Source organism: Diceros bicornis, chromosome 7 (genome assembly GCF_020826845.1).
Source record: "Diceros bicornis minor isolate mBicDic1 chromosome 7, mDicBic1.mat.cur, whole genome shotgun sequence".
Classification (NCBI taxonomy): Eukaryota; Metazoa; Chordata; class Mammalia; order Perissodactyla; family Rhinocerotidae; genus Diceros; species Diceros bicornis.
Genome location: NC_080746.1, coordinates 48,067,254 through 48,086,601, shown reverse-complemented (window position 1 = coordinate 48,086,601; position 19,348 = coordinate 48,067,254). Strand labels below are relative to the sequence as shown.

The 19,348-nt window shown below is 36.5% G+C and overlaps 1 protein-coding gene across 11 annotated transcripts in view; it reads right to left on the bottom strand.

Annotated features, from left to right (window-relative positions):
* Window positions 1-19,348, bottom strand: part of DLG2 (discs large MAGUK scaffold protein 2) — a 1,867,373-nt gene that overhangs the window by 686,555 nt on the left and 1,161,470 nt on the right. For 3 of the 11 annotated variants that reach the window (XM_058545493.1, XM_058545495.1, XM_058545496.1), the window contains exon 1: window positions 12,366-12,470. The exons of the other annotated variants lie outside the window; for them this stretch is intronic. In XM_058545493.1, the coding sequence (XP_058401476.1) occupies window positions 12,366-12,470 (105 nt within the window). Of the gene's footprint in view, window positions 1-12,365; window positions 12,471-19,348 lie in introns of those variants that run through there. 11 annotated transcript variants of the gene reach the window in all.

Below are 19,348 nucleotides of genomic sequence, written 5' to 3'. Positions count from 1 at the left end.
GCCCAAGTCATCCAGCTGATACTAGCAGGGCCAAGAGTCAAACTTGTCAGTCTAATTCCAAAGTGGGTAACTCTTAACAACTGCAAAACATTTGCTTCTGCTCTCTATTAAGATTTGATAAGTATCCAGATGTTTGTTACAGTCAACACAAATTCTCTCACTGATCTTTGAAAACTCACCACTAGTATTTCTTCCCTTAGACTGAAGTGTTAACAAGCCTGCTTGATTCACCTTTAAAATACAAAGTAGTGTAATATTTTGCAGAAAATGAATGATATCCTGAGGACCTCAGTTAGACCGAGTTGGGTATCTTTATCCCCAGTACAGCAAAGATGGGGCAGCCTGCAGAATGAGGCACAAAAAGTGGAGAGCTGGAACCAGAGAGTCTTCTTTAGCTTATAAGTTTTCTATAGAATCAATCCCACTTGGAACAAGAGGGAAAAATTGCTTGAACTGTTAGTTATAATCACCTCAGACCTCTATTTTGCACCCTTCTCCACATACCTCTTTGCACTTAGTATAAAAGACTAAAATAAATGACTCACCAACACTAAGTATGCAGATCCTCATTGAAACTCAAATTGATAATTATATTAGATTGACCACTGATACCATGCTTTATAACTTATAAATCGTGTCCACACACAATAGATCATTTAATTCCACAGCAAGAGGGAAGAGAACTAACACTGATTGAGCAAGTACCCACTGTGTGCCTGGAAATATGGTAAGCTTTTTATATGTGTTTTCTTGCCTACTGTTTAAAGAAACCCAGAGAGATTGGTGGAATTTTCCCTTGTCTACAGATAAGTAAATTGATGCTCAAAGTGATTCAGTGAATTTCCCCAAGTCAGACAGCTAGCGAGAAGCAAAGCTGGGATTCAAACCTATGTTTTCTGACTTTAAATCCCTTGCATTTTCCCATTAGTCCATGATGCTACAAGTCCCACTGATTCACACTGAGCTTTTACAAAGCTAACTGCTTTATTTGTGTGAATGTTCTCTGAAGATCGCACAAAAAATTGGGTCATTAGCTCAAATCTCAGAGGTGGTTTAGTCAATATGCCCCATGCCACAATAACCATACCTACTTAATTCACTAATTCACGCCACGTGGTGCTATTCCTGGAAAGATCCATGTGGATACCATCTGTTCCTTTTTGCTAAGCCACCAGAGTTATAATCTTAGTAGTATAGTTGTATTTTCCAGACTTAGGTACCAGAATTCTGAGCAAGCTATCAATCACCTGGTTTATCAGGCTAAGGTTGGGCCTATTTCTTCTGTAGTACGTGGATCAGGGTCCTGTATACAGTGGGTGATCAACAAATGATTGCTATTTTGTTTCTTTCCCTCTACTCCTTTTCTTCCATTAGGCCAGGACTCTCTGTACTCCAAGCACACACCTTGCTCATGCCTACGATAAAGTCACTACTTACATTTCTTCCTTCTCCCACATCCTGAATCAATCATGGTCCCGTCTCTTACCTACCTAACCAAATTCTATCCATCCTGCAAGGACAATCTCAAGTTCCAGACTCTCCATGAAAATTTCCTCAATCCTCACTGCAGGTCTCAATCTATCCATCCCACCCTCCAAATTTTAAAGTATTCATTATTTGTACTACTTCAGTTCACACTGAGTTATAAATATTTAAGGAAAAATCATATGAAAGCACCAAGACTTGACATTCTTAACTAATGTTTCTTTCTATCCTTATATGTATTGATGACTAGGTGGTACATATGTGATATTTGTATCTTCTTGCTGAAATTGTAATCATTGTGCGGACAGGGCCCTCGTCTTACTTCATTTCTGCACCAGCTGCCCCTACCCATACTCCTAACAGTGCTTGGCATACAATATACTCAAAAAGATGTTTGTCAATGGGTTTTTAGAACTGTGGAACTAGAGCCACAGCAACAAGAGATAAGATGCATGAGAAACACATGAGGCAACAGATTAGATGAAATGAGTAGAAAGGGGTAATTGCATGCTGCCCTCTGGTGACTAGCTCTTATAACACACTGCCTGCTGGAGTCAATGTGTTAGCATCTAGAGCCTGTTATGCACTGCAGACCATGCTATTTTGAACCGCAGCATGTAAATTAAGGAAAGTCATAAGCAGAAATACTCCTCTGTGCCTACTATATGCTGTCCCTTTATGCTCATTTTTTTCTTTTCTTTTTTTTTTTTTTGTGAGGAATATCAGCCCTGAGCTAACATCCATGCCAATCTTCCTCTTTTTGCTGAGGAAGGCTGGCCCTGGGCTAACATTTGTGCCTATTTTCCTCTACTTTATATGGGACGCCGTCACAGCATGGCCTAACAAGCGGTGCATCGGTCCATGCCCGGGATCCGAACCCAGGCCGCCAGCTGCTGAGCGCGCGCACTTAACCACTATGCCACGGGGCTGGCCCAGCTCACTTTTTCTACACCTCATTACAAGCCTGTAAATTACAGGCTATAATTATGTTCATTATATAGTTTAAAGTAAGGCACGAACCTGTAACGCAGCTTCTCCAAGGTCACTAGACTAATAACTAGTGGAGCCAAGGCTCACCCTTCTTGACTCCAAATCCATATTCTTGTCATACCACCGCCCTGTGTAGAGCAAGGAAGGTAGCTGCCAGATATGCTCCCTGCCCTAACTTACTCTCCCACTGCACATTTCAGAAGTCAGAGAGGTGGGAGGAAGCATGGGATTTGGTGAAAAACTAAGGACTCAAAGATGATGAAGAAAGCAAAATAGTATCCTGAGCATTCCTCAAACTTTTCAATGAATTTGAAGACATATCCCAAAAGATTCACCCAAAACTAGACATTTATTTAAAGTCTTACGTTTTATCTTAAAAATTTATGTAGTTTTTTCACTCCATAACCATCTACTTTTTTAATATAAAAATAACGTTTTAAGTTATCTATAATAGAGTCAATCAGACATCTCAGATAATTCCTCCATGGCTATCAAAAATCAAGCACTCTATTTCCCTGGAAGTAACCACGATCCAGTTGAGGAATTATGTCTCTGGTATAAAAATGGCTGGATTGGGAATCAGGAAATTCCAGTAAGTTCAATACCTCATGGTGACAAGGCAGTTCACTGAGCCTCCCCATTTGTTTCTATATTTGAGGTATAAAGAGTGAAATGGATGACCTCAAAGAATCCATGTCTCATCAAGGATCTGATTTCACTCATCATAAATTTTGCCTTGCTGGGAAATGCTAGAAAGAAGGCAGGGAGACTGTACAACTCTTCTTTCTGGAAAACAATGATGATCTCTGATTTTATCATTCAGATCCAGAGAATTAGAAGACAGTGTTAAGAAAGGCATGCAGAAATAAGACAAAAGTCAAAAATAAACTTTGGAAAATTGGAAAAAGAACAATGATACAAGACAGCTTCTAATGAATCGGCTAAAGGATGAGGTTCTGTATGTCTGAGACAAGGCACCTCAAAAATCCATTTATGATCCTCTTCCTCTATGTTCATAGGCTATATTTGTTTTTCTTGTGAATCAGTTAATTTTCTGGCCTCAAGACCGTTCAATTAGTGGCAAAAAAATTCTCTTCTATATCAAAGAGTCAAAAAGATTTGAAGTGAAGCAGAGAATTATCACCAAGCTCTTTCTTCCATCCTTGCCTTTTTCCATGTTCTATAAGCCTTAACTCCAGAAAAAATAACTAATATCTAACTCTGCTTTCATTTTTTTCCCCTACCAATCATAATTTGATAATAGATCATACACTCAAAGCTTACAACATAACAGGCGAAGCCATGGAGAAAGTCTTAAAATATTTCATATCTAGAATGGTTCTTTTGTATGAAAGGAAATGTTAGGGAGAGAGATGAAGAGGAGACATATTTTTGGTTTCCTTTTTAACCATTAGTAATCTATAATATGCTCACCTCTATGTTAGGTTTGGAGGATGTTTTAAGACCTGCGTCTAAAAGATGGCACTTGGGCTTGGATGCGGAAGGAACAGAGAAGAGAACATTTTAATTCCATTTCCCTTATGTTAAATTCTGATAACATCTGTAAGTCTACCAATCTCTCTTCTACACATTTTTTCTTCAAAATTAATGTTCTATTTGGAATCATTTTCAATGAGAAAAAAACATGGAAGAAGAATAAATAAAAAGGAGAAGTGAATGGGACTAGAATAATAGAAGTTGGCTAAATACTGCCAGCATTTGATGGTGCCGAAGAATATATTCTGCAGATGTGTTTGTATGCTGTCATTGACTATGCAATGAACTCTTTGTTCCATAGCCAAAAGCCTAAAAATCTCTAGGTCCAAAATGCCAACCAGTTCCTAGCCCCACAGCTGCCTTACTTCCCAGAGTGGCAGTGTATCTGTTACTCTTGGTTTTTCAATTTTCCAATGGCTTTCTTACCCTCAGTTATTCTGCAAAGCAAGGGGACTGCTTAGCAATTTACCTCTTACTGGGCCCGAGATAATTCTACAACTGTGTGTTTCAGAGTCAAGATGGAGGAATATTATCTGTTGCTGGGGGCTAGAGGAGAGAGAGGGAAACGGTAAGAGAGAAAAATGAAAGGAAGACAAAGAAGGCGGAGAGGAGGTTGTTTTCTGGTGCATGGGGACTCTGTCACAAGTTGGAGAGTAAAATCATGGTTCCCAGGCTGATTTTCTCTGTTCCCCCAGACCACTTTGTCCACTGGAATTGTAGACTCAGACTCAATAGAACCTTCTTTGTTTTATAAAGGATTTCCCCAACCAACTGGAAAGGAGATGATAACTTCCTTATGAATATAACGTTTGCAAGCTTATATGTCGTGACCCCTCCTTACCCATCTAACTTGACAAAAACATTTGCACATTAAACTTTTATGTCATACGATGAGCACTTCCTGGCCCTGCACTTGGAGTCAGCAGATGAGGCTTCCAGGGCTGGCTGTGCCCCTGTAGAACTTGGTCAGGTCACTCAACTCTCTAAATTATTTCAAAGGTTACATCCAACTATAAATAAGGATTGGATGATTCTTGATTTTAATACTAATCTAATTTTGAATATAATAAAAATAGTAATAAAGAGTCTAGGATTTGGGTCATCTGACTGAGATTTGAGACATTTCTCCTCACTTATATGATGATCTTAGCCATTTAATTTAACCTCTCTGAAACTTCATGTATAAATGGAGATTATAAATTATTATTTAGTCAACCTCATATGCTTCTTCAGGAAGCAAATGGAATCATATATAAAAACACTATGCCATTTGTAACACGATACATTTGGGATAATATTAAAAATTAGCAACATGAATAATGGCAACCCTTACTGGGCACTTTCTTTGGTCAACCATTGTGCTAAGGGATTAACTCACATTATCTCATTTAAACTGCAAACAATCCTAAAAAGATCTGTATAATATATAATTTTGCAGAGGATGAAACTGAGGCTTGGAGAAGTTAAGCAATTTGCCCAAGATGCAAGTCGTAGAGCAAGGGATTTAGACCTAGATTTTTCAAGTAGCTAAAACTCTGAATCAGAGCAAAAGTACACTAGACTGAGATTCTAGTCCTGCTAGATTATGGCTTACTACTTAACCACTTCTGATCCCAGCCACTTCAATTCTTTGAACTTCAATTTTCTTATAAATAATATGGGGATACTAAAACCTGCCTTGTCTACCTTGCCAAGTTGTAATGAGAAAGAATCTACTTTACACGGCTTTGAAAATTGTAACAAGATAGATCAGTAGAAGGAAGGTAGGCAGTAGTAGTAGTAGTCTCAGCAGAAGCAATAGTGAAAGCATTAGTACAGTATATGTTCTGGTCCCTACACAAGATCAACATTAGAAACTCCATTGTTCTTAGGCATCTTCCTGCTAAGTAAAAACATCTAAATGCAGCTTAAAAGAGTACAACATTTCTAGTATTAGCTCATTAAAGGTTTTGAGGGTTTGATGTGTGTGTATGCTTTAATTTTGTTTTGCTACTTGCAGGAGGACTGCTATTATTAACTCTGAACAGTTGTCTATTTTTCTGTTCCATAACAAAAATGTTTTCGGTCCTATTTTTGCAGTTTCCGGAGTGGGTGAGGAAAGTGGGAGTGGCGGACGATGGGCTTTACTCTATTGTGCAGTAACATATATCTGCGCTAATACCCCATTTTGATGAGTCAATACAAACATTTTACAATGAGCAATATTGGAATAAAGAGAAGGCATCTTGCACCTGGCGTTAATTTTACATGGACTCCAGATGCCTGTGCACAGGAACCACAAGAACAGCAGTCACAGAAAATGCAAACTGCACAAGAGAGGAAGATAAAAAGATGGCAAGCTCTTGCCTTTTGTTCAAAAACAAAAGTGACAATTTCATTCCATTTTACCAGAAATCTGCAAAGTTCATGCAGTCCCAGGCTATTGCAATTATCCAGGTCCCTTCTGATGTAGTTATTTATTCCCCCTTAGGTTGAATATCTCTATAGATTAAGTGTCATATTTATTCCTTTACTAATAGAAATTCCATTAATAGCCTTGTTCATATCCTTCAGAAGGAAATAGACTAAAAAGTGGGGTATTACTAGACAGAAATGCAAAGCGAGGCTAATAGGAAGGAAATAGAGAAATGAATTCAACATGATTGAGGATGATGAGTCAAGTAATATTTATAATCCAGAAAGGACAAAACACACTTGGAACACCATGAACTAGGACTGAAACTTGTCACTGAACAAATCCTATTTAGAGCTGACCTAAGTTTACGATGGTTCAAACTCGACATCCAGGGACCAGAGGCAGGGTCTGCGGAAGCGATGCTGGAGCTCAGGAGGTAGTTTTAAGGATGTATTTGAGACAAGAAGGATTATTTCCTCATTATCATCTCATTGCTACCTAAGTTCTCACATTTTAAGTATTAATCAGCCCATACAGATTTATTTAGCAAACATCATATTTAAGGCACTGTACTTGGAACTGCAGAAAGTAGGAAAAGGAAGTACATGGTTTTGCCCTACAAGGAGTTTACAGTGTCACGTGGAAACAAGAGAAATCCCCCAAATGCTAATGATAGAAAGCAGAGAAATATCACAAGAGAAATAGGGGCAACGTACCGTGGTGGGTGTGAAGGAGAAAGGCAGATGGGATTAGAGTCAGAAGGCCTGGGTTTTCTCCTGATCTTACTGCCAAATGATTTTAAACAAGGTACCTGACCCCACTGATCCTCTAAAATGGAGATAACAACATTGGGGCTATTTCATCTTGGTATGGTGATGATCAAATAAGAAAAAGTACATTAAAGCAGTATGTACATAGGTTTCCTACTCTTGTTTTTCTTTAAGGAGTGTTAATCAGGGTTGAAATAATGAGGGAGAAGGAATATGATCTGGTTACGAGGTGTGAGGGAAGTCTTGCTGAAGGGGATGTGAGTTAAGTCTTGAAGGATAGAAGTTCACTTTGAAGCTCAGCACACTCAGCTGTTTTGCTCACCTTCTCCCGAGCTCTTGTTCTGCCCTTTCTTGTATGGCTGGGTCCTGTCCCTGGACCACGAGCCACTAACTGGCCCCTGTCTTAGTTAAAGCTCTCCAAATGCAGGGGATAGAAAGCCACTTGCACTAGCATAAGCAAAATTTGAATTTATCAAGTTAAAAGGGCAAGAAGCACAACAGGTTAGCCACCTGATGGACAGGACTAAGAACTGGGAGTTCTGAGGGACACAGGAAGCCCATTGTCCAGCCTCTCCCCGCCTCTTGTTGTTCCTGCCAGGCTCATCTCTCTCAGTATCTTTCTTAGAGACCACATGATTTCTCATCTCCTTTTACTCTTCCACATTTGTTTTATTCTTAGATTTTTGCACAAGCTTTTCCTGCTTCTCTATGCATATGTCCTCAGTTCTAGGTACAGATAAGTGTTAACCTGTTGGCCAGGCCATATGTAGCGGGGGTAATGAAGCCAGGCGTGTAAAAGTCATCTCTTTCTCCACTGGAGCTTCTCTTCTAAGGCTCCAGTGCCTTAGTCTGGGCCTGAATTATTTAGTGCTTCTTTTCTGATTGACCTGCAAGATCCCTGACCTTAAATGAATGACCCAACTCTCATCCTTGTTGTTCGTGACCTTATTCCCTAATGCTCAAAGAGGAAGATTGGAACTTAGGGAAAGTTGATAACCAGCCCTCATTCCATACTGTTCTTTCATGCCTCAGTGCCTTGGTACCTAATGTATCATCCTCTCTCACCTCCTTCACCTGATAAACCCCTATTTTAACACCATCTCAAGACTTCTCTCCTCTTTTCAGTCTTCCTTAATCATCTTTCCCCTCCGTTCCATGCGGATGGCTCACTCCCACCTTGCTGCATTTACTGTGATTTGTACATCCTTTGATTCCTGCTCCTGTCACATTGTGTTGCAATTGTTTTGGTTTCAGTGGTTTTCTCCTTATTCTAGTGAACCTGTTAGGAAAATGGGATGTGGAGTCAGATAACTAGTTTTAAGGCCTGGCCTTTCCATTGATTAGCTATGTGATCATGCTATAAACTCTCATAAAATAGCACTAAAGTGTGCAATACATATATATACATGCAATTGTTTATTTAATGTTTGTCTCCTCCACTAGAATGTAAATGCCCTTAGGGCAGGGTTTGAGCTTGTCCTATGTACTGCTATATGCCCAGGAATATTACACAATTTCTGATACATAAAAGATATTTAATAAATATTGGTTGAGTGAATGAGCAGATGGGAAAATAGACGACATTTATATAACTAGTAAGTGCCTTTACTGTTCCTTCCACTTGGAATGTTCTCTTCCTCCATCATCACTGCGTGTCAAAATTCTATTTAACCTTCAAAATCCAGCTGAGATACCCTTCCATGAAGGTTGCCCCTTTTCTTAATTCTTATGGCAATTCATGGGTACTTAGGGCACTCAACACTTTGTATCTGGTGTTAGAATGATTTGTACACCCATTTGAAAATTCCTTGTGGGCAGAATTCCACGTAGGCTTCATCAGGGGTTCTTCTAATCTATTCATTTTAGTATCTCTCCCAATGCTTGGCAAGCTGCATGACATTCACATAAGACCAAATCCAAACATGATGACTAGCAACATAAGGAAAATTACCTTTGTACATTGCAGCAAGAGACAGTGGGGCACGATTTGGGCAAGGGGTAATGCAGTCTACCTTCCAAAGTGACAGTGTCACAAAGAAGTTCAATTGTACCTTCAGGCCCTTATCCTGGACCATCCCTGGAACACAGCAGGGGCTCAATAAAATGTGAGTGAAGTGAATGAACTAATAAGTGAACAGAAAGACAGGCAAGTATCTATGAATAGAACTACCAATTATGGGACTGTTTTTACAAGCATATCACTAGCTTGAATAATAAAACAGCACAGCCTTTGATTTGCTCAATAGCCAAAGATACTGACCGTCCAGAAGCCTGTTTTTCTAGCTCCAATGATGGAATAAATTTATGAAACTTCAAGAGATAGCTTTTTATTGTTCATCCATTCAGTAAATATTTAGGAGCTTCATTAGCCAGCACTTATGCTAAAGATAATGATTTCCGCCTCATCATTATACAGCACGTTCTGTTATGGGAAATCAAATATTGAAACTTTGAAGGACTTCACAGTTTTGCTTCCTTCTTTCTGCAGACCATTTTGGGCAATATACTATCCAAGTATCCGCTGCTTTAAGTTTCCTCTCAGCAAAGTGGATTTTAGGATGTATGGGTTGGTTCTCTGGGGCAGGTTGCATTACGAGTTGAGATTTTATGTCAGGTTCATTATTAGTCCATAGAACTGCACTGACTGAAAAATCATTTGTGATCTATAGCTTACTGTATGTGTGAGAGATGATCCAGACCATCTAGGTGGCTCTGCATTCTAACGATGTGTTAGGAATCCACACTCACAGGAGATGCACAGATAGCATTTACTTGCTTCTGAAGTTTTCAGGTCATTTTTCCTAAGATCAGCTACATCAATATGTGTGCATACTTCCTACACATTATTTATTTCCAAGCATTTTATTTTAAAAGAGATCCAGGTTTACTTTAAAGGAAGCCATTGATTGAGTCAATATAGTTTGTCATTTCCTTAATATGCTTAATACAGCCTGGTAAAGATATGCATATTTTAGGATTTATTTAGATATCCCAAACAATGAAGGGTATCATTAGGCAAGAATGCCATATATCCTTGTATGCATATGTGTGTGTATAAATGTGTGTGTATGAAATACACATCACTGGGTTTAAAAAGTACATTAAGTACAGAATAAATGGAGCTCTTTTTCTGCGATCTAAACTATATTTTCTGACAAAGAAATAAATTGAGGCTCAATTTAAACAGAATTATCCTCAACTGATGGTAATATTTAATAATGGCTATATTTTCTAAAAGCAGTCCACATAAAATTATGATGATATAATGATGCATTTAATGCAAAACTTGGAAGAAATTTGAGAAACTGGAAAATTCCCAAGATATTCTGAAAAAAGATTTGGAGCAGTCAAAATGAAGCAAATCTAAATAAAACTTGGATATGTCTATGTGAAGGCATGCAGTAAGGGGAATTGGGAACAGACACTAGAGTGGAAGAAAGAGTACCCTGTGGAATATGGGAATTAAATCCAAGGCTATTTTTTCCCATAAGGGTCTGTCTACTGCATTAACACATTACTGCTCCCACCATCATCCCACCGCAATGCTTTAGTCAAGGTTTATTGCTTTCTCCAGATGGATTTGAACGGAAATAATTTTATGAGGTCAGTGTAGACAAAGCTGGTGATGAAAACTGCCATGTAGTTGGAGTTGGAGATGCTGGAATTGGAGACTCTCGTTAGTTTTCATTTATTCATTCTCACATGCTCACCAAGCACTCTCTGCTGTGCCAGGCGCCGTGTCAGACCTGGGAACAGATACATCCTATATTCAAGGAGTTTAAGGCAGGACAACAAAAATACAAATAAAGGTTAGTTCCTTTCTCCAACTTGCTTTTCTTTTCTCCTTCACTCCAGGAAGTGACAATATAGAGAGACAGAGAAGAAAACTCTTACAGTAAAATATGTTAGTTGATAAATCAGAGCTGCAGGCAAGAAACCAAGAAGGGAGAAAATAACTCTGCCTGGCCAAAGACAGCTTCATGAAGGAGAAGATATTTGAGCTTCACAAGGAGAATCATACTCTCCTTGATAAAACAAAAAAGAGGAATTTTAAAAAGATAGGAGAAGCAAACTATACTCATCAGATTCTTGTTCAAAGTAGAATCATTACAACTTAATCTCACTTAGAGAGCTTCTCACCATTAGTTTTTTACATTCCTTGCAAAAATTATATGTTTTAAGTCTTTAACAATCAAGATCAACTTACAGAGATCCAACTAGAAAATAGTATTCAATGAGAAGAAGTTTAAATGTAACACAGTCTTTGAAATATTTAGGTGATTCAGAAGCTATAGAGAAAAATATAACGGCATCTAACTCGAGTCACTTGAAAACAAACTGAATTTCAAAGATTTATTCCATCTATTGAAAGAAGCATATATCTTTGAGTTTCTATGTTACACATAATGTTTTTCTTGAGGTATTCCAAATAATTTTTAGCAGGGATTTATTTTTAAGAGTGCTCTCTTATTCCTAATAGATTATCTCAATCCTTCAAAACAGATGTAATTAAAGAATCAAATATTTTAATACTCATCTTCCAAGTCCCATTTATCTCATCTCAGTCTATCAAATGTAGCCAGCCTGGTTCCTCTGGTTGGGTATTTATAAGCACAAACATTACTTCTGTAATATAAAACACAACACTGACTCACTTATTAATTCACTTTATATATCTACACCCTTCTATTAGCCATTTTTACAAATCTCTAAGTAGTGCATCACTGTTTTACTTTAGTAACTGGATTTTACTTGGATAAGCAAAGAATTGGAATGTAATAACTAACTTTTGGCTTCTTGATCTATGTATCAAACCCACTGCAAAAGATATTCAAGCCATTCTAAGTAGTTGTGGGGGAACCAACCAGGAAATACACACTGTAAGCTGTTTCAAATATTAATATGAGGAATATCAATCTTGTGCTCTTTCTTTAGTACACGTTACTATTAGAAATTACTATCCTCAGTGGGATGGATTTGCTTGAACCACTGTTTACTCTTTCTCACTGATCAATGTTTGGCCATTTTAAGAATTCAGATTTTATACAAAGCAAAAACAGACATATATTTATCTCAAAAAAGAACTACAGGAAAGATACCACGTTTTTCAATGCATAGAATACATATCACTTATCTATAGCATACATACCACTTATCTATAGCTATACGAGGAAAAGAAGGAGAAAAATAAAAGAATCCCTGGGAAAATAAAAGGAAATTTTCCTTACCGGAATGAATGCATGTTGCATAGCTTGTTCACATTGTTTTAAGGAAGCAATAGTATCCCACAAAAGCTGATAATTTTCAGCTCGGGAAGCACTTGGCCGTTGCATGGCGAAAGCTAGTAACACTCAAACTGAGCTGAAAGAACCCAGTTGAAGAAGGAAAAAAACCCTGCAGATCTGTTACATAAACTTCTTAATTAGATCTGCTACACAAACTGCTATCTTAAGACTTAAAAAAAAAAGTTAATCAGAACATTTCTTTTGGGGGATAACTGGGCATGACTTGAACAGAGACAGATGTTTTCATTGGGAAGGATTTTCATTCCCACACTTGTGAAAAGCAATCCCATCAGTGTTCCCCTGTCTTTACACGGGTCTGGCGAAACTGCACATACCATAAGTGTGTGGGGGGAAAGAAGTAGGAGGGAGAGAGATGTGAAAGAATATTTCCACCAGAAGATTTGGGTGGCAGGCCACGAAGTTAGAATTTGAGTAGCTTGTGAAAAGTAGTAAAATTGAAGGGAATAGGTTACATACACACATATATGTACAAACGCAGGTGTCTACAGTTGTCTGCTGTGTGAGAAATACAACTATATACGTGTATTCTCACAGTGTCATTTAATACGTCCAACTCTCCTCTCAGTTTAGTTAAAATCTAGATGTAATATATTTTTCATCTACAGAGTATTACTGTCTTTATTAACTACAGAGTTGTTTATCTGGAAGTATCTCTAAAGACTAGCCAGAAGGTTGTTGAGTATAAAATACAGTCAATTGTTTATCTTAAAATTTAGGAGTAATTAGAAGCCCTTTCTGTTGTCTTATGTTTTGGATAAAGGTCACATTTATTTCTTGTTCTAGGTAGGATTCACAGAAACAATGCCAGGAGAATTGAGCCTTTAAATATTCTTGGGACCTGAGAGTGGGCTGCACATAATTGGAATGTGTTAATTCTAAAGAAATTGCTTGCACACTTTAACAACAAAAAGGCTAGTATAAGCACTAAATAGAATCTGTACAACAGAATACAGCAACATATTCTGAGTGTTCCTTCACCTAAGACAGGAGCCCACAAAGTGAAGTGAGGCTCCACTAGTCCCCTACAGTCTCTACGGGGCTGTTGAGGTAACGGGTAACACAGCGTGTAAGGTGCTGAGCACTTAGAAGTTCCAAAAGAATCTTTACGCTCAGGGCTAGTCATACAGCAAACAATGGAGATATTAATTTAAGAATTTCTAGAGGTAAGGGGTAAACTTGAGGGCAACACACAGCATAATGAATAAATTGTGCTTTTAATTGACCTAGAAAATCCAAGGAGTACAACAAGTAAAACAAGGTACAAATTGTAGAAAACAGTTTGATAACATAAATGAAGGATTTTTACTGTATTATTTTTAGAAGAGCTGCATGATTTGGGTTACCTAGTTTTTCTGCATTTGTACCTTGGTGACAGTGGATTCGTTTATACTAATGACCTTGTGGTGTGAAAGTCTCAAAGGCTGATACCAGCAAAGTTTTCCTTTTATATCAATTATTTTTCAATTTTTAATTGAAAGAATTTCAAGTAGAATTGATCTTTTAAAATTTCTACCTGGGCTAATTATTAAGGAGATTGTTTTTCCTTAATATTTAATGAGTACACACCATAAGGCTGCTGTCATTAGACAGTTTATTTTTCAATATCAATTCAACCAACCTTCTCTTTTTCTCATTCGTGGTGTTCTTCTGTTCAGCTCACACCCACAATCCCTCCTCCGCCTGCATTCCTGCCTTTCTACTATCCCATCTGCCCCTGCCACATGCTTCTTCCTCACGCACTGTTGACCAGCCAGCCCACAACTTACAGAGAATATTCCTTCACTAGTAAATGTTCTGTATTTCTCAGCAAACAACAGGAAAATAAAAAGTTGTTTTCTAAGTTATCCTCCAAAATTCCAGCCAATCCCTTCTGAATTCCTTGAGCAAATGTTCATCATTATTGCATACCCCAACCCCTGGGTCTTCTGTCATGCCTTGGACTTCTATCTCTTGTTCATCAGGTCCCTTCAGCCTTTCATTTAAGCACATCTTCTGAAAGATCCTTCTTTTCTTACTCTCTGGAAAAGGATAGAGAATCCACAGTCTCTGCATGTAGAAACTCCATGTAAAAAATGCCCTTGGAATTACTCATTCATTCATTTATTCATTATCCAACAAACATATCATTCATCTCCCATGTCTATAATTTTTTATTATTCTATGGGCAAATGGACATACGAGATGCTGATTCTGTGTTTAAGAAGCTTAAAGTCTAATTGAAGGGACGATATATGGACACACATAACAAAAAGACAAGTTAAAAAAGAGTAAGTGCCAAAAAAGAGGTAGTATAAACTATTCACAAAATAATGAAAAAGAAAAATTGCCTCCATTGGGAAAATTAGGGCAGCCTCCTGGAAGATTTAGCACTTGGCTAAAACTTGAAGTTAGGGTAAAATTTGGACATTCAGAGATAGGTAGGGGATATTCTTGAGAAAGGAAAGGCAGAGCAAAGGCACAGAGTGGGAAAGCAGAGGTCATTAGTTGGCCTGGAAGGAACATGTCACCAAGAAAGCTTAATATTTAGATTTATACTGGAGCCAAATCTATTCTTGAACGAAAACTCAACAGCTTCCTATACCTAATGCTAACCAATCTTAGCTTCAACCAATTCTTGGAGCACTGATGTGCATAAATTCAGTGAAACTCTTCTTAAACCTTATGAGGTAGTAAATGCCATATATTTATTCCCCACTTGTTAAAATAGGTACATTGATATACTTTTGAGGCTTTAAGTGGCTCCATCATTTAAGTCATATAACTTAATTAATTGGTAGTTTTTATTAAGTATATATAACATGTTTTTCCCTCATGCCCAATCACTTTTATAAGTTTTAAAATCTACAAATCTATTACCTTCAACATTCAAGTGAGGTCCATCATGAATCTTACCTGACCAAATGTTTGACTTAGTTCAGTTTAACAAACATTTATTGAGCTCTACTATGTGCTAAGTACTGTGCTAGAAATAAGGAATATAAAGATAAATATTATATAATATCAGTCTTCTGTTTCTATTCAACTACCACTCAATGGGCATTTGCCCCTAACCACAAAGTAGAGTGTATGTATTTTCTTCCTGTTAGCACAATGCCTGATATGTAATGGCTACCACTTTTCTGTTAAACACTCAGTCGCCAGGCTATATGCCCATCATATGTAAATATATCGCCATGCTCTAAATTAGATAACAGGCCTCAGAATGTCTAAAAGTACTTTTTGTATGGTGGTACTGCCACGCCCAGCATGATCTGCATTCTTTTTTGTTTTTGTGTGTGTGTGTGTGAGGAAGACTGGCCCTGAGCTAACATCTGTACCAATCTTCCTCTATTTTGTGCGTGAGATGCCACCACAGCATGGCTTGATGAGCAGCGTGCAGATCCATACTCAGGATCCCAACTGTGAACCCCAGGCTGCCGTAGCAGAGTGTGCGAACTTAACCACTACACCACTAGGCCGGCCCCTAAGACAGGTCTGCATTTGAATGTTTTCTACTGGTGATTGGTTTAAATGTAACTTCGTGACAACTGTACTCTAGAAAAATGGAGTAACAGGGTTTGACTTATACTTCTATCTTAAAGAATAGGAATAAAGAATATTAATATTATTCTATTAATTAAATGTTACTATAAATAATATTAATAATAATTGTTAATAATATTAATTAATATTAGTCTCTTAATACAATAATTAATAGAATAAGCAGCAGATAGATCTTTACAAAATCATTCATCAATTTGAGCTAATGTACTTTTATAGAACACTCCACTGAACAACAGCAAAATATACACACTCTTTTCAAGTGTTCATGGAACATTTACAAGATAGAACATATTCTGAGCCATAAGTCAAATTTCAGTAAATGTAAAAGTATTAAGGTCAAATAAAGTATATTCTTCTATGACCACAGTGAAATTAAGTTAGAAATCAATAATAGAACAATCTCTAGAAATTCCCAAAATATTTGGAAACTAAATAATACACTTCTAAATAACTCATTGGTCAAAGAAGAAATCAAAAGACAATTAGATTATATTTTGAACTGAATGAAAATAAAATCACAACATATCAAAAATTTGTTGGATGCCCTCACAGCTGTAGTTAAGGGAACATATATAATACAAAACACCTATATTTGAAAAGAAGAGAGGTTTCAAATTAACGATCTCAGCTTGTACCTTACACAATTAGAAAAAACATAAAAAATTAAAACCAAAGAAAGCAGAAGAAAGGAAATAAAAAAGATCAGAACAGAAAATCAATGAAATTAACAGCTAGTTCTTTGAGACTATAAATAAAATTGACAACTGTCTAGTAAGACTAATGAAGGAAAAAAAAAGAGATAAGAAATAAACTATCAAAATCAGGAATGAGAGAGAGAGTGTCACTACAGATCCTATGGCCATGAAGGGGCTGATAAGGAAATCTTATAAACAACTTTATGCCAATAAATTTGACACCTTAGCTGAGATGAACAAATTCTTTGAAAGATATAAACTACTAGAATTCACTCAAGAAAAATAAGTAACCTAAATAGCTATACCATATATCTATTAAAGATCGAATTAATAATTAAAAACCTACCACCAAGAAACTCCAGGCCCAGATGGCCTCACTGATGAATTCTATCAAACATTTAAGGAAGAAATAATAATAATTCTACACACTTTTTCAGAGAACTGAAAAGAAAGGAATACTTTCCAACTTGTTTTTTGAGGCCAACATTACCCTGGTATCAAACTAGATGAAGATATTACAAGAAAAACAAATACCATATGTCCTCATGAATACATATGCAAAAATTCTAAACAAAATTTTAGCAAATTGAATCCAACAAGATATAAAAAGGATAATGCATCATGACCAAAAGGTTTAACCTTTGAAAACAACCCAAAGTATTCATCATATTAAAAATTTTTTAAAGAAAAAACAACCAATCAACCATGTGATCATCTCAATAGGCACAGAAACAACATTTTACAAAATCCAATATGCATTCCTGGTTTAAAAAAAAAACCTCTCAGGACAAAATAAGGATGTCCCTTCTCACCACTTCTATTCAACACTGTCTGGGAGATTCTAGAAAGTGCAAAAAGTCAAGAAAAAGATATAAATATTGGAAAGGAAGAAATAAAAGTATCTTTATATTTGACATAATTGTCTGTAGAAGATCTCATGGAATCTAAAGCAAACTTTAGAATTTATAAATGAGTTTAGTAAGGTTGGAAGATACAAGATCAGTATACAAAGATCAATTGTATTTCTTTATACTAGCAATGAATAAATGGAAATTAAAATAAAAAAATAATACTATTTACAATAAGATAAAAAGTATAAAATAGTTAGAGATAAACTTCATAAAACATGTGCAAACCATGTATATTGAAAACTTCAAACTTTTCCTGAGAGAAATTAAAGACAAATAAATAGAGAGATATACCATGTTCCTGGGTAAGAAGCCTCAACATTGTTAAGACGTCATGCTCTGAAAATTGGTTTATAGATTCAATGCAATGCAATCCCAATCGAAAATCCAGCAAGATTATTTGTTCATTTGTTTGTTTTGGAGAAACTGACAGTTCTTTCTAAAATCATATGGAAATTCAAAGAATATACAATAGCCAAAACAACTTTGAAAAGGAAAAATAAAATCGGAGAAAAAATACTACCTGTTTTCTAGACTTATTATGAAGCTTAAGGTAATCAAAACGGTGTGGCATATGGAACAGAATAGAGACTCCAGGAATCAACCCAGATGTCTAGAGACAACTGATTTATACAAAGGCAATTCAATGGAGAAAAGGTAATCTTTTCAAAAAGTGATGTTGGAACAATTGAATATCCATATGCAAAATAACAAACTTTGATGCACACTTCTCACTACCTATGAAGTCAAAATAGATTATAGACCTAAATGCGAAGCCTAAATAAAACTTCTAAAAGAAAACATAGAAAATCTTTGTGATGTTAAGTTATTTACAACACCAAAAGCACAACCATAAAGAACAAACTGATAAACTGGACATCACCAAAATTGAAAATTTCTGTTCTTTGAAAAACATTGTTAAAAGAATGAAAATACAAGCCACAGGATGGAAGCAAAACTGGCAAACCATATATTTAATAAAAGATTTGTTTCTAAAATATATGAAGAACTCTCAAAACTCAATACTAAGAAAATAAACAATCCAATTAAAAATGAGCAAAACAGTATAACAGACACTTCACCAATGAAGATACACATGTATTAAATAATCATATGAAAAGATGATCAACATCACGATTTATTAGAGAAATGAAAATTAAAATAATACTACACACTAATTAGAATGGCTAATATTAAAAAAGACTAACCATATCAAGGGTTGGTGAAGATGTGGAAGATTGGACCTCTATACACTGCTGGTGGGAATATAAATGGCACAATCTTTTTGGAAACAGTGCAGTGGTATTTAAAAAAAAAACATTCACCTACCGTGATTTAACCATTCCTCTCCTAGGTATTTATCCAAGAGAAATGAAAGCATATATCCACTCAAAGACCTATATGCAAATATTTATAGCAGCTTTATTTGTGATAGTGAAAAACTGGAAACAACATCAACAGGTGAGTGGATAAACAAATTGTGATATATTCCATAACGGAATACTACTCAGCAATAAAAAGGAATGAACTATTGATATGCACAACACATGGAGGAATCTAAAAACAATCATGCTGAATGAAAGAAGACAGAAAAAGTACATACTGTATAATCTCATTTATATAAAACTCTAGAAAATGCAAACTAATCTATAGTGAGAGAAAACAGAAACTGGGAATGGAGAGATAACATGGCGGAGGGAGGGAGCTGCATGGTGGCATTACGAAGAGACATGAAGAAACTTTTGAGGGTGCAGGATAT